Genomic DNA, 15,156 nt, shown 5'->3' with positions numbered 1-15,156 from the left:
TGGGGCATGCAGAGAATATACGAGCATGAAGCGTTTGACGCACCTGTTGTGGTTCCCACGTGGCACTATTAACCATGCAAAAAGACATCGATCCTGGCCACGTCACCGTATAAACTCAACTGTCCTCAAAGGTTCGAGGTTAGGCCTGCTTATGTTTCTAGGTTTGTCAGCACCATAATCTGGTTGGTTTCAACTAAGTGCTACATGTATGTACAAGCTCAGGTTTTCCTCCCACACCAAGCTGACACGCCGTGATGTAACAGAAAAACGGTTCAAAGCAGCGTCAAAACCATCTCACTCAAGGATTTGCCACTGGACCTCTGCCACTATAAACTCAATTACCACGTAATCGCTACTGGACTTATGTCACTACAAACCATAGTCACTACACTGTAAAAAATGTCCTATAATTTTGACATGTTTAGGATTGTGTTTTACAGTTAAACAGATTTGGGGGGTAAATGGGTGTAAGACGCCTTTACACCCAATGATACCCGGATACCTTGATACGTATACTACCTTCTTTGTCGGTTATTTCAAAAAGGAGGCGCTTGGTATGGTTAATTGTAGCGTTTAATGGGTATTCAGAAGAATGGGGGGAGGGGTTTAACTAACAAAGTTAAGGGTCTATCGTAGTAATCAGATATTCCTTCTTGTCAGCTTCCGTGTTCCTATATCAGAGAAATACTATCAGACACACAGCAACAATTTTTTTAACACAACACTTTTTGAACCTCGGCGGGATACGAACCGGCAACTTCTCGGTTTGAAGTGCTTCACGTTACCACCTGTGCTACGTAGACTTGCCTTAAACGTCAACTGTCCTCGTCACCATGAACGTAACTTGGTTTATTTGTATATTTTGTATTGGTAGTGTACACAGTTTGCTGTAAGTTCAGGTGATATTTATGTTGTGATTTCCACATCTAATTTCAATATGTATTATACAGTAAACTACGGTTATAACGAACACGCCTATAACGAACTGACGGATATAACGAACTTACTTTTTGGTCCCGACTACTTGCTGTAGTCATGCTGTATATGTACTTATAACAAACTACGGTTATAACGAACTAAAATTAGTAGTCCCTTTGAGTTCGTTATAACCGTAGTTTACTGTACATATTATCCATATTTGACTTATTGCTTTATGGTACGAACTTTTTTTTAAACATATTTAAGTTGTTAACATGTTTAAACGTGTTTAAATTCAAAACACGTTTAGATCATAGGGATGTCGTGTTTAGGTGGTGTTTAGCCTGAGACGATAGCTTAAACGTGTTTAGCTAGAACACAGCAAATGTGTATTCCGTTTTGGATCAAAACACATTCCAGAACGTGTATAAATCTAAACATGTCTTGTATGTGTTCACATCCTCTACACTTTATTACAGTGCACTGTGCCTCAATGTTGATAAACTGTTTAAGTAAAGCGCGGAACTCAACTGCTTCATACATCACACTATTGTGTGAATCGTTGCTGGACCATATAATTCACACCACTAATAAGCGGTTTCTAGACCAACATCCCTCCATAAATCATATCACTGCATGGTTTGTTCTTGGTGAAGTTCGACCTGCTTACTCTCTCTGAGTTGTTTTTATATCCCTATCTCCTTTGTACAGAGACGCATATCTGATCCCTTGATCTGCATATGTGGCCTATAAGACCAACAGGGTCATAGTTACATGGACGTCAATCCTGAGTATCCCGTGCCTGCTGTAAGAGACAACTTATCTGGAATAGGGTAGTGACAAGTGCTGCTGGCGATGTGCCTTTATTGCATCTGTTGACGGGTGCCACCGGTGGGTCAGGATACGCGGACGCTTCGCGATCACCTAGCATCATCACTAGTTGATAGTGATCTATAAACAAATGTTTACGACATAGTCGGAATAGTTCAATGAACTCCGCTTTCAGTAGAGACTTCTCATGATTAAGGAAATGTTTTTTTGTCGCTCTAAGTTAATGAGTGTGAATCACAGGGCAGTTTAACTTAACTGCAGGCTGTGTCTGTGTTTGGTTCATGGCACGAAACACTTGCTCCTCTATCTTTAATAGGGATTTATCAATGAACACAGGGATGTTTCCGGACTTTTACAGATTTATTCTTTCAGTGCGAGATTTCGGTAGTACCTCAAGTGCACCCGTGAAGATCAGGGTCAGAATAGGTTTTCAGCAACCCATGACTACCATAAAAGGAGACTACGTTTGTCATAAGAGGCGACTAACGGGATCGGGTGGATGCGAGTGGCGAGGATCGATGCTGATGATATCAATCACTGGATTGTCTTGTCCAGAGTCGATTATTAACAGACCGCCGTCATCTAGGTGGAATATTGCTGTGTGCGGCGTTTAACAACAAACAAACAAACCTCAAATGACATTCATAAGTCAACCACGTGTTCACGTGTTCCCTACCCATGTAGTTTGAAAGTAGCCTTATCCGGGTCTGGACTATTTGTATCAAACGATTAGCATTAGACGTGAAGACACGTATAAATGACTGGCTTTTGAAGTCCTTGTACAGAAAAATCAAAACACAAATTATTGTACAATTATAATACTGACGTTGATATGTATTATCGGAAAACATCTATAATCTCAGCGTAGAAGTATCTTTTTAAAAGCACTGATATACAAAGATTGCTCGGAATGTACGTAGGAAGAGTATCAGTATTGCTGTGACTTACTGCAATTACTCTTCTCGTCTGAGTTGTCGCCGCAGTCGTTGTCGTGGTCGCAGAGGTAGGTATCCAATATACACCGGCAGTTGTCACACTGAAATTCACCGTCGTTGCATGGAAAACACGCTGAAAGAAATAACGTAACATCTGTATTCCATATTTATAACAGCGATCAATAATATGTTAAACTGACTTGTTTCAAACGCCCTGGCGCCCCTTCACTCACTTGCAGAACAGTGAATAGATAGCGAAATGGAAGAGTGAGTTAGTGAGTGAGCGAGTGCTTCACTAAGTTCATTAACACAATAACATTAAAGCAATTTAAACAATCACAAGATATACAAATTATTTATCAATTTTCAAATACATTTGAACTGTTTGAAACTCCTCCAATATTCTTCCCAGTGAACGTCTCGGGAAGAAACAATGCATCCTGCTGTTGGGTTCATTCAAATGAATGTGGATTTTCTGTATTCCTGTCTTATCATTCCCGACCAAACGTTTCTCGTCTAAATACATTCAAAACGGTTCCTCGGCTATGTCAATCTTGTCAATACGCAATTATCATGCACTGAACATCACATAAAGATTAACATTCATCATATAATTCATTCATATAATTGTCACTGCTATTTCGCCTTTACGCCCAATGAAATCTGTTTCAGTGGATAATCGAGACTGGTTATTCTCTGGCGTCAACATTTACTATTTTTTTAACATTCGGGAAAGGGTCCGATATACGCTGAGGTCAGCATTTTGAAGATGATTTCACTCGTCTTGACAGGGTAATAGGAAATATGTTTTTCATAATGATCTTAGAGTATATGGCAACAAATGTCTTTGTGCCAAATACGCAACATTAGCGCTCTTGGGGTTTTGCAGTTTTTAGAAGTACGGATAGCGTGCCAAACGGCACTAGATAGAGGCATCATCAACACATACTGACAGAGGCATAGGTTTTAATTCAATATCATATCATAAGTTTAAATGGCAAATATACAAGAGAAATAAAACTAAATTTATTACCTGGATTATTTACGCGACATATATGCAATTGAGACGCGAGAAGCTAATACGTCAGCATATTATTTCTATTTCTCTCCGTATATGCAATGTAGATACTATGGTGTTGTCACGTATCTGTTCTCTTTCGGAAAGAATCCCCACAAATGTTATAACAGAAAGTTTAACTGTATTTTTAACCTTTTGCTCAGATTTATCTCCATGTCTTTCGGATAAATACTATCGGGTAATGGTAACCCTTGTTTGGGTAGCATATCGGATGTTATTGTTAAAAATGACCTCGTGACCTACAATTAATGATGATCTTGTTTCAAATGTGGTGTGTGATTGTATCATTGTTTAATATAAATGTGAAGTGGAAATTTTGAAATGACCACAGAGTTAAACATTGTAGACTTCTTCTATGTCACAACAAACGGAATGCACCCGTGAATATCAGGGTTAGAATAAAGGTCTTCAGCAACCCATGCTTGTCGTAAAAGGCGACTAAGCCTGCGTAAGAGGCGACTGACGGCATCGGGAGGTCAGGCTCGCTGACTTGGTTGATGCATGTCATCGTATCCCAATTGAATTGCGTGGATCGATGATATATTTTACTGGATTTTCGGGTCCAGTCTCAATTGTTTACAGACCACCGTCAGATAGCTGGAATATTGCGAAGTGCGGCGTTTAACCCGTTTGGATGATAAAGGTCTGTTAAGAACTACCTCAGTAAGTCAGTCACAATGACAGCGCGTCGTAATACATTTACATGTCCAAGTACAAGACGTCAAAATGGCCGACACGATAAACGTAACGGGAGAGATGTTAGTGAACATGTGGCTATATCAAGTGTATGTAATGATTGATCAAATCGCCGATCATTGAAATTTGATTATAGATATGTGTCAAACAGATATTAAGTTAAATTCATAGATTGCTGTAGACTGTCACTGTACTCTAGCCACGGATAGAGTTGCTGCTACGATAGTTAGGCTGTGCTTTACTCCGTTTTGTTCTCTGGGATTGGTTTAGCGAGGGTATCCTTGAACGGGCATTCAGTCACACTCTCCGACGGATCCCAGTGTATGCTAAAACGATAAGTTCAAGATAAAAGGGTCTAAATGATCAGGAACAACGCTTCTGTATTTATTCGTGCAAGGCAATTCCCAGGGGTTCAAACACTTATCAACTTCAGTTTCGCGGTCATGTGACCGACCTCTCGTCCAATGGAAAAGCCGTATATCGTGTAAACTTCATATAAACGTTTTTGTAGTATACACAGTTTTAGTCAATGTTGTTTCGATTGCTTATTTTCAGTACATAACCATTGAGAATGTGGAATATTGGTGTAAATATGTTCCGGAATGACAACGGTGCAATATCTTCCTGATTGTGACATATTTGGTGCACTTAAAAGTAGGGTGGCGTCATATATCAACCGATAACGTTTATACAAAAGGCAATGTGAGCTGTATTTTTACTTTGAATAATATATATCTACCAACGATACTATTAATCCGTGGGCGGCCGAGTTGCCTACTGATTTAAACGCTGTTTCGTCACGCAAACACAAAGCTATGAAATAGTTTTAATGTATCAACTAAACCATCCAAATGTTGTTTTTAATATCAGCGCGGCACGGTCGCTATCGAAAGTTGGTTACGGTGATTTATTTCTGGCATGACAAGTTTGTCATAATGTTACACTTTTACGATAGTGTTAGACAGCATTTGAGATAGCTAATCCACACTTTGTTCAGTCGAGTAGCTTATGAGATAAAACTGTATTTGGGGCAAAACCCAACATCCTTCAGGTAGACACAATGTATGGATAACAACTTCTTTAAAAGCTATGAAGGCGACGTTTCAGTATAGATCCTTATACGTCGCCTTCACAGTTATTAAAGAAGCTGTTATCCATGAATTGTGTCTACTTTGTCATCCGTCAACTTCTAAATAATGCCTATCAAACAATTCATCCTTCAGGTATTCACAAGTCCCGGACTGCTGACCAGTGGTCGTGTCGAACCATGACTACCAAGTTTGTCGTTACCCAGGATCAAATTAAAGAAATCCATAAAATAAAGACAAAATTACTTACGGCAATCTCAGTCTTGACGCAGATGGGTACCTGATTTTAATGATATTTTACCCACAGAAAAGAACACAGTACACGAACATATTTCTACAAACCGATCTAAACGTTTAACTACTACGGTCAGTAGGTGACCTTGACGTGTTACTCAGTAGACCAAATGTAATAGCGTGTCAATATTTAACAGTGTATGATTTGCTGACAATAAACGATTCAACCACATTTCTTAATACAATAAATTTTCGTCTGGTATGCAATTGGATGGTGTTGCAACATACACCAATGGTAAATGTAATATCCCCTGGTATTTGTGAAGGTTCAGAAAGAAACACAACCGACGGAAGTAAAATTCCGACAAAACTTTACAAGTCTCCACTCAGTCTTAAAACGCAAACACCACTATACGCTTTGGCAACACATTGACTAGTATTTTATGAGATAAAACAGATGTTGTCAAATTACTGTCGAAAAAACTGGTTTATTATATATTATTCATGGTTATATACGTTTATGCAATGAGAAACAGAGACATGAAATACTTTGACTTCTTTAATAACGCCACCTTGTGTTTTCATTGTAGAGTCTGGTCCATAACCAAGCACTGATGTCTTGAAATTAAAGTACCAGGCAACCGTTACACGCAATTCAAATTGGGTTTTCGGGTATCTTTCTCGGGGCATTCATTCCTTCAATGAACATCGAGTTCGTGTAAATATCTTGAGCTAATAACACAGATAACTAGGACAAGTCTGCTTTGTATTCAATATCGTCCGAAGAAACATGTGAATTCAACCCCCCCCCCCCCCCCCCCCCCCCCCCCGACAGACCTTTCCATTTCAATCAGTTCCACATTTTCTTTGCAATAATTTCACAAATGACCCTTTGTTTTGTCTTTTCTTTTCATTGTAGTACACGTAACATCATGGTCAGTTGAGCGACGTATAAGACTTGACACAATAATGTGTGTTACATTTGAGAACAAAAAGTTTAACAACATTCGTTTTCAAAATTTATATTCAAAAGGGCTTATGTGTTTTTACTTTATTCGCAGAGAACCAATAAGATTTAGTATCAGTCGTGTGAAGCCCATTTCTGGTGTCCCCCGCCGTGATATTGCTGCAATATTGCTAAAAGCGGCGTAAAACCAAACTCACTCACTAGTATCAGTCGTGGACGTCATATGCATTTCATTGCATTCCATGTCTCCCTCTAAGAATGTAATACCAGTGTGTGTCTTTACGCATGTACTCTGTCTTTATGACATGGTTATTCAGGAATGAGGTCATTTTCAGGAAGAGACAACTCAGCTGTCACCGCAACTCTCACTTTACGGCCTGTGTGGCCACAACTTCCCATTCAAGTCATGGAACTATAAACTAAAGAGGGTATTTACTGGTATTCACCGACTGTTTACTGAGCAAACAAAGCGGCTTGTCGACGGCTTGAGCAGCTTACGTCAGTCCCACTCATACCAGAAGCAGCAGATTAAACTACGTACACACGGCGCTGAGCAGGGAATAAGGGAAGGCATACACATGGTGCTGTGCAGTAGGGGACCACATATACACGGCATTGGGAAGTTAGGGACCACATATACACGGCATTGGGAAGTTAGGGACCACATAAAACGGCATTGGGAAGTTAGGGACCACATATACACGGCATTGGGAAGTTAGGGACCACATATACACGGCGTTGGGAAGTTAGGGACCACATATACACGGCATTGAGAAGTCAGGGAACACATATACACGGCATTGCGAAGTTAGGGACCACATATACACGGCATTGGGAAGTTAGGGACCACATATACACGGCATTGCGAAGTTAGGGACCACATACACACGGCATTGGGAAGTTAGGGACCACATATACACGGCATTGGGAAGTTAGGGACCACATATACACGGCATCGGGAAGTTAGGGACCACATATACATGGCACTGGTAAGTTAGGGACCACATATACACGGCATTGGGAAGTTAGGGACAAACTTTACATGGCATTGGGAAGTTAGGGACCACATATACATGGCACTGGTTAGTTACGGACCATATATACACGGCATTGGGAAGTTAGGGACCACATATACGTGGTAATGGGAAGTTAGGACCACATATACACGGCACTGGGAAGTTGGGGACCACATATACGTGGTAATGGGAAGTTAGGACCACATATACACGGCACTGGGAAGTTGGGGACCACACTCACACGGCACTTGACAGTTGGGGACCACACTCACACGGCACTTGACAGTTTGGAACCACACTCACGCGGCAGTTGACAGTTGGGAACCACACTCACACGGCACTTGGCAGTTTGGGACCACACTCACACGGCACTTGACAGTTGGGAACCACACTCACACGGCACTTGGCAGTTTGGGAGGTTATACAGTCGGCACTAAGAGGTTGGGGACAACATATGCAAGGCACTTGGTAGTTGGGGACGTCATACACACGGCACACTAGCAAATCTCCCCCTCCCCCCAATACTCAGTTTTACGAACCTCACTATTACTACATATTATTACGTATGCTGCATGTTAAAGAACACAGTGGCACTGTGCACGATGGATATATGAGAGGCAGGGTGATGTGTGCTACACCGACATGGATAACGTGTTGGCTTGGAAGTGATGAGTTTATAGGTGACTATAATTGAGTTTCACAGCTAGGAAGCAGGGACATTATTAATGACATGGGACCAGGTAGTTTTTAAAATATCTGTGCTAGACCAAGAGTGCTTACCATAAAATCTGTCCATCAGAACATTTTAATTGCATATTAAACATAATGCTTGCCAGTGTGTAACGACACAACACGTACAGATGCGATGATACCAACAACCTTCAATACCGGGGAAAGGAAGAATGAGACAAAGACAGAGGATGGCGATATAATCTAGTCTGTGAATTCTTCTCTATCTAGCGGTGGTTCTCTAGTGCTAATTTGATCAAATCTGTGCATTTTTCACCTCCATTTATGTATACTGGTAGTTCCCTGGTAGTAATATAATCGAGTCAGTGCACGCACCGTGACAGGCGGGGATAAATGTCCAATTTGACGGTTTTACGTATGTTGTTTTTCCCTCAAATGTCCAATTTGACGTTAATACGTTTGTTGTGTTTGCCTAAAAAAGAAGGACAACTTTTTATTGTTGGTAGAACATGAGAAAACTTTTGAAGGATTGTTAGAAAAGTTTCCGTCGTTGTGGATTTACAAGCGCTAAGGTCCAACCTGTTTGTTAAGAGAGAAAAAATTAAAAATGTACGCACGGGTTATTTGGTCACCCCCGCGTCCCAGACAGCTTCTGTCTGATACAATGCAACATATCAAACATACAATGAAGACAAAATAAGTTGATGTATTGCTGAAAAGATCCTTATAGAAGTTCTAAACCACCAAGACGCACTGTTACAAGAACGCTAAACTACTTTTATGACGAACACGCTTATAACGAACTGATCATATCATATATGCTGTCTATGTGCTTATCACGAAATACGGTTAATACGAACTAAAATCAGTGGTCCTTTTGAGTTCGTTATAACCGTAGTTTACTGTATATGCAACTTGAGATAATAGGGTATGGTGTGGCCTGGGTTGTCGGATATGTGGTACTTCTAGATCATGACCAACTTGGTTTCCATGGTGATACCTAGCACCCCTGTGAGCTACAGCTCAGGTCGATTGTCTCACCTGTCGTTATGTCACCTGTTTATATGGCGACTGAGGGAAGCTATTCTCTCCCCGCGAGTGGGGTCATGACTCCTTTCTCAGGGACAATGTGGCCTAGAACATGTCATTATGTCTTCAAAGCGATGCCTGTAAGCTGGACATTCCCGTGATGTCAAGTGATCACGACGAGGACACGGATACGCAGAAACTGATGACTCAGCGAGAACATCCTCCATGTCTAGTCTGTTGATGAAGGTGAAACCTTCAACTACTGAGACACGGAGACAATACTTGTCATGTTTTAGTTATGTTGCTCGGCTGGAGTAAAGGTCTACATAACTGGTTCTCAGTTGCCGAATAATAGTGTGCATGCTATACGTCAGTTTACATTAATCTTAGTACTGATGTGCAGCTGTGCAGAACATGTCTTGAGCCAGTGAATAAGATTTCAGAAATGTGGCGGCGAATATAACACCAAATCTTGCTTCTCACGATGTAGAATCCACGAGCGAATCCAACCCGGATCTTTGGTGTGACGCGCTAACGCCTCAACCACAAGGCTACTCCACCGCTCCTACTTTCCTATCCTCAGTATGTGATATATAGGTATATAGTACGGCATACATAGATATTAGCTTAACGTCAGAAATATATCATCATAAGTCTACCCTCAGTATAATGTGAGTAATATTACGAGTCGAGCTTTTTCTTAATATATCTTAAGAATATATCCGCTTTTATACTGAAGAGTGAAGACATCCTGCTACGGGATACATTGATTTTGATATCATCCGTTTACTTCCTGTTGTGTAAGTATTTGTTCTTTCAGTAGATATATTTGAGAATATACATCATTTACGTAGATTCCCACAAGAGTTATACTTGAAATAGGTCGAGGCATTTTGGAGTGAGTGAGTGAGTATGGTTTTACGCCGCTTTTAGCAATATTTCAGCAATATCACGGCGGGAGGCCCCAGAAATTGGCTTCACACATTGTACCCATGTCGGGAATCGAACCTGGTCTTCGGCGTTACGAGCGAACGTTTAAACCACTAGGCTACCCGACCGCCACCGAGGCATTTGGATAATAGTATATGACTTAGTCTACCTCCCATTGCGGTGGACATGCCATTGACTCTGGAGCTACTCTGTGACATCAGTTATCGCGTAAATCCAACCTTAAAACTTCCGATCACCTGTAATCTAAGCACATGAGAAACTTAATCCTGATAGAATCTCACGTATGCTGCGCGGAAGTTTGGCATCAATGGGATTTGTCTATTTCCAACATAAACCGACCACCACCATCAGTATGTTTCACGGCACAACTGATATACAAGTTAACTTTCACATCATAATTACGAGACAAACCTATTAGGCACCCAGTTTCTAATAAAAATAAGCGGTTTCAAATCGCTTAAAAACTCGTAGGAGTATTTTCACACTCATCATGACAAACTATGACGCAAAGATTTTGGTCACAGGGGAGTTATTGCATGACTGACATTGGTTGAGAATAATGTTTCAGTAGGTTGCCGATTACAATGTGTGAAAACCCTAACATAACAATATTTTCGTTGATTTCAAGAAGAGATTGGATTGTGAATGGTCGACATGGACGTATGACCGTAAACCGCTGAGGTGGAAACATTTTTCAGAGCTACACTTTGAGTAAATAAAAGAGACAAAACCCTTTCCATATTCATAAAAAAAACCTCTTCCAAAAACAGTCTATTGAACGATTCGGACAATATCACGAGCACGTGTTTATGAATCTCTATCAAATAGTGATGATAACACGTGTTCACGAAAAGGTGGGCGAATCCTGCCCCACCGGTGGCACCCGTCACAAACACATGCACAGGTAAGTAAAATGTTCCCCTAAAAAGAAACACGGGAACATAGTACAAGTCTAAATAGGGGCATTGGACATAATTTTTGTCACTGATGCGTCAAATTTGGAAATGTTCTCCGTTTTGAAAGCTTTACCGAGCCCTTGAATGTGGTAACCAAACAACTTAAAGCAAGAGTTGTATGACGCTCTTTGAAATCTTTACCTCAAAAGTTGTGAAATGTAAACACCAAGGGCTGTAGGAATATTGTTCAACATAAAGGGAAAGTTGACCTTGTCAAAAGTGAAAACACCATTGGAAGCTACACAGTGACACCAGGCCCACGTCAAAGGTGGAAACATCATTCGGGGCTACACAGTAACACCAGGCCCATGGCAAAGGTTGAAACTTCATTTGGGGCTACACTTCGACTCCTGGCCCCTGTCAAAGGTGAAAACACCATTGGAAGCTACACAGTAACACCAGGCCCATGGCAAAGGTTGAAACTTCATTTGGGGCTACACTTCGACTCCTGGCCCCTGTCAAAGGTGAAAACACCATTGGAAGCTACACAGTAACACCAGGCCCATGGCAAAGGTGGAAAAACAGTTCGGAGCTACAAAGGAACATCAGTTCCATGGCAAAATCGGAAACAGCATTCGGGGCTACACTGTAACACCAGGCCTCATGTCAAAGGGTTTGACCTACATTTCCACATAATTTGGTTTAGGTTGCTATTAACCCTCTACTCCTGGCATTATGTATAGTCTGATGCCCCTATGACTAGCCGTCACAAGACCATGTCGAGTTGTAAAGCATTTTCATTTTCCAAACCACCATCATGAAACCTGACAACGCAATCGCAAGAATCCCAATACCAGCTTTGTGCGTTTTCGTCCTGATGTTTCGCGAGAAATTTATTCTTCCATAATCCTCACCAAGTTCTCACCTAATACCCCCGTGACACCTATCTGTTCCGTTACAATACCCATAGGCGTATCCCATTTGCTATCCGTGTCATACATATAGGTAATTCCATCATAGTACCCTGAGGCATCCCCGTTATTTACGTCGATTTGTGCTTCAAGTACAAGCTATGAAACAACCATAACATTCAATGACTGTGGCCACATTGCTGCGGGCGTTACAGTTTGGTTAATGGAATCTAGTTAATCTGAAAATGTACATTCTTGGTACTTACAGTTTCATAGTTTTGATTTACGGCCATGTACGGTCGTAATTTAGGTCGTGTCTTGGTGATCCTTCTTTCGTGGTACAGCTGCCTCAAGAATGGGTGTGTGGGAATCACTATTGTACTGTTAGCATACTAGTATTTCGGGGAGGGGGGTTGGTAGCTAAGTGGTTAAAGCGTTCGTTCGTCACCACATGGGTACAATGTGTTACCATGAAAGAGACACAAAATCGAAGATGACACGCCATACAAGTACCTGATTCGTACTATGTCTCTAGGGAACATATATGACTATAACTTCCCTATAAGATTTCATCAATAGGTGATTGATACTACCTGGCAAAAGAAAGTATAGACTTGTAAAATTGTAACTGACAACAAAATTACAAATGCTATCAAAATAGTCACCGAAAACACTGCATCTAAAGGTTACATATCTACAATTCTGTCGATATGTAACAGACGATTAATTATTTCTTCCATTCATTCAATATATGATTTATAATTTCACCTTTCGGTTATGTACAATTAAAAATTAATCGACATGATATTTATTATTTATCGTTTCATCCATAGTTTGCAGAATGTTAACTAGAGTCACTCGGCCAATTTAGCAGTAATTACAGTGGTACGTAATCGGAGTGGGAATAGTCGCTATTGTTTGAAGTAACGTAAGACTGGTAATTGCCTCCCTCCTAGCACATCGTGTCAATATAACCTGGTTAAATTAACATGCGAGCATTGTCCACAGGAATCTCAGGATAAACCTGATAAAAAATACGATCTTGTTTCATATTTGCTATCAAACACGTTTCTCTCAGGGGTGTATTACTAACTGATCCGCATAATAACTTCCAATCAACAGGATTATTATTTTGCTGAAGCATGTGTTAAACAAGTTATAGTACCACGTACCATGCATAGCATACTGCCTGGTTTGGATCCTTAGCTACTTGATTTATTGTCAGCGCTTAGGCGACACCTTATATAGGCCTTCTGACATGTTGGCCATCATACATGGCGATCTTGTCAACTTATTTTCTTCTTTTGGCTTTTGGCAACTGGTACACTGCCCTATCCAATATGGTAAAATTACACAGTCACTATAGCAATATAACCACATTTCCTAGATACTAAATAAAACATAGATCGAATTTGAACCAAACATCAAATGTCTATACGCAAAACCACTTCGGCCAGTTTAGTGTACGTCTCAAACAATTCATATTTCACCAGACAGTCGAATTGAGAATTGCGTTCCATGTGACTTGAATAGCAATTTGTGGTTTATGAGTTCTCCACATTGAAATGTCATACAGACATATCATATTATCTTGACGACATGAACCATTTATGGTAAGCAGCCTCTTTATTGTTTGTATCGACCTTTCAATGGTACTTCTTCCTTCATCAGATGATCACTTCATTAGTTACGGGTTAGTCTCGTATTATCATAAGTCACTTGTTGGTCTCTTATTATCATTAGTCACTTGTTTGTCTCGTATTATCATTAGTCACTTGTTAGTCTCGTATTATCATTAGTCACTTGTTTGTCTCGTATTATAATTAGTCACTTGTTTGTCTCGTATTATCATTAGTCACTTGTTAGTCTCGTATTATCATTAGTCACTTGTTTGTTTCGTATTATAATTAGTCACTTGTTAGTCTCGTGTTATCATTAGTTACGGGTTAGTCTCGTATTATCACTAGTCACTTGTTTGTTTCTTATTATCATAAGTCACTTGTTTGTCTCGTATTATCATTAGTCACTTGTTAGTCTCGTATTATCATTAGTCACTTGTTTGTCTCGTATTATAATTAGTCACTTGTTAGTCTCGTATTATCATTAGTTACGGGTTAGTCTCGTATTATCACTAGTCACTTGTTTGTTTCTTATTATCATTAGTCACTTGTTAGTCTCGTATTATCATTAGTCACTTGTTGGTCTCGTATTATCATTAGTCACTTGTTTGTCTCGTATTATCATTAGTCACTTGTTTGTCTCGTATTATCATTAGTCACATAAGGGCTTTTTTAGTATTAGGGCAGTAGTTGCATTAAGTCTACTAGTGTTTGTCTTATTGTTCTTTAGAATAAACAGGGTTTCTTAATCTTGTACTGCTGAATAAAAAGAGTTGCCAAATGTTGTATTGCTGGATGAATAGGGTTTCACAGTCTTGTACTGTCGAATATCCCGAGTTACATAATCTTGCACTGATGGATAAAGGGGGTTTCACAATCTCGAACTGCAGGATAAAAGGGATTTTTTGGCAGAGATATCTTACGAATATTGAAAGGGTTGTGTCGCTTTTGTTTTAGATGAGTTATCTGACACACATTCACACACTTATCCGGTGTGGTCCTCCTTGGCTGGCCATACTCATCCTTCCTGCAAAACTTTAAGCCAAAAAATGTTCTGCAGCATTTCCGGCAATAGACCAGAATATCACATGTTCGTTTCTAAGGTGTATTTAGTACGACAATAACAATTCGCATATGTTAGTTCTTTCTCATATTGTATTTAGGAAATAGACATCATTTTACATAAGAGTGAGTGAGTGAGTATGGTTTTACGCCGCTTTTAGCAATATTCCAGCAATATCACGGCGGGGGACACCAGAAATGGGCTTCACATTTTACATAAGAGAAGGCTGTTCGG

The 15,156-nt window shown here is 40.2% G+C and overlaps 1 protein-coding gene across 2 annotated transcripts in view; it reads right to left on the bottom strand.

Moving 5' to 3' along the window:
* LOC124113848 (low-density lipoprotein receptor-related protein 2-like) overlaps positions 1-15,156 on the bottom strand; it is a 91,566-nt gene that overhangs the window by 65,077 nt on the left and 11,333 nt on the right. For both annotated transcript variants that reach the window (XM_046474344.2, XM_046474345.2), the window contains exon 2: positions 2,698-2,817. In XM_046474344.2, the coding sequence (XP_046330300.2) occupies positions 2,698-2,817 (120 nt within the window). The remainder of the gene's footprint in view (positions 1-2,697; positions 2,818-15,156) is intronic.

Source organism: Haliotis rufescens, unplaced genomic scaffold (assembly GCF_023055435.1).
Source record: "Haliotis rufescens isolate VD_foot unplaced genomic scaffold, xgHalRufe1.0.p SCAF_4, whole genome shotgun sequence".
Classification (NCBI taxonomy): Eukaryota; Metazoa; Mollusca; class Gastropoda; order Lepetellida; family Haliotidae; genus Haliotis; species Haliotis rufescens.
This window is presented reverse-complemented; position numbering and strand designations above follow the sequence as displayed.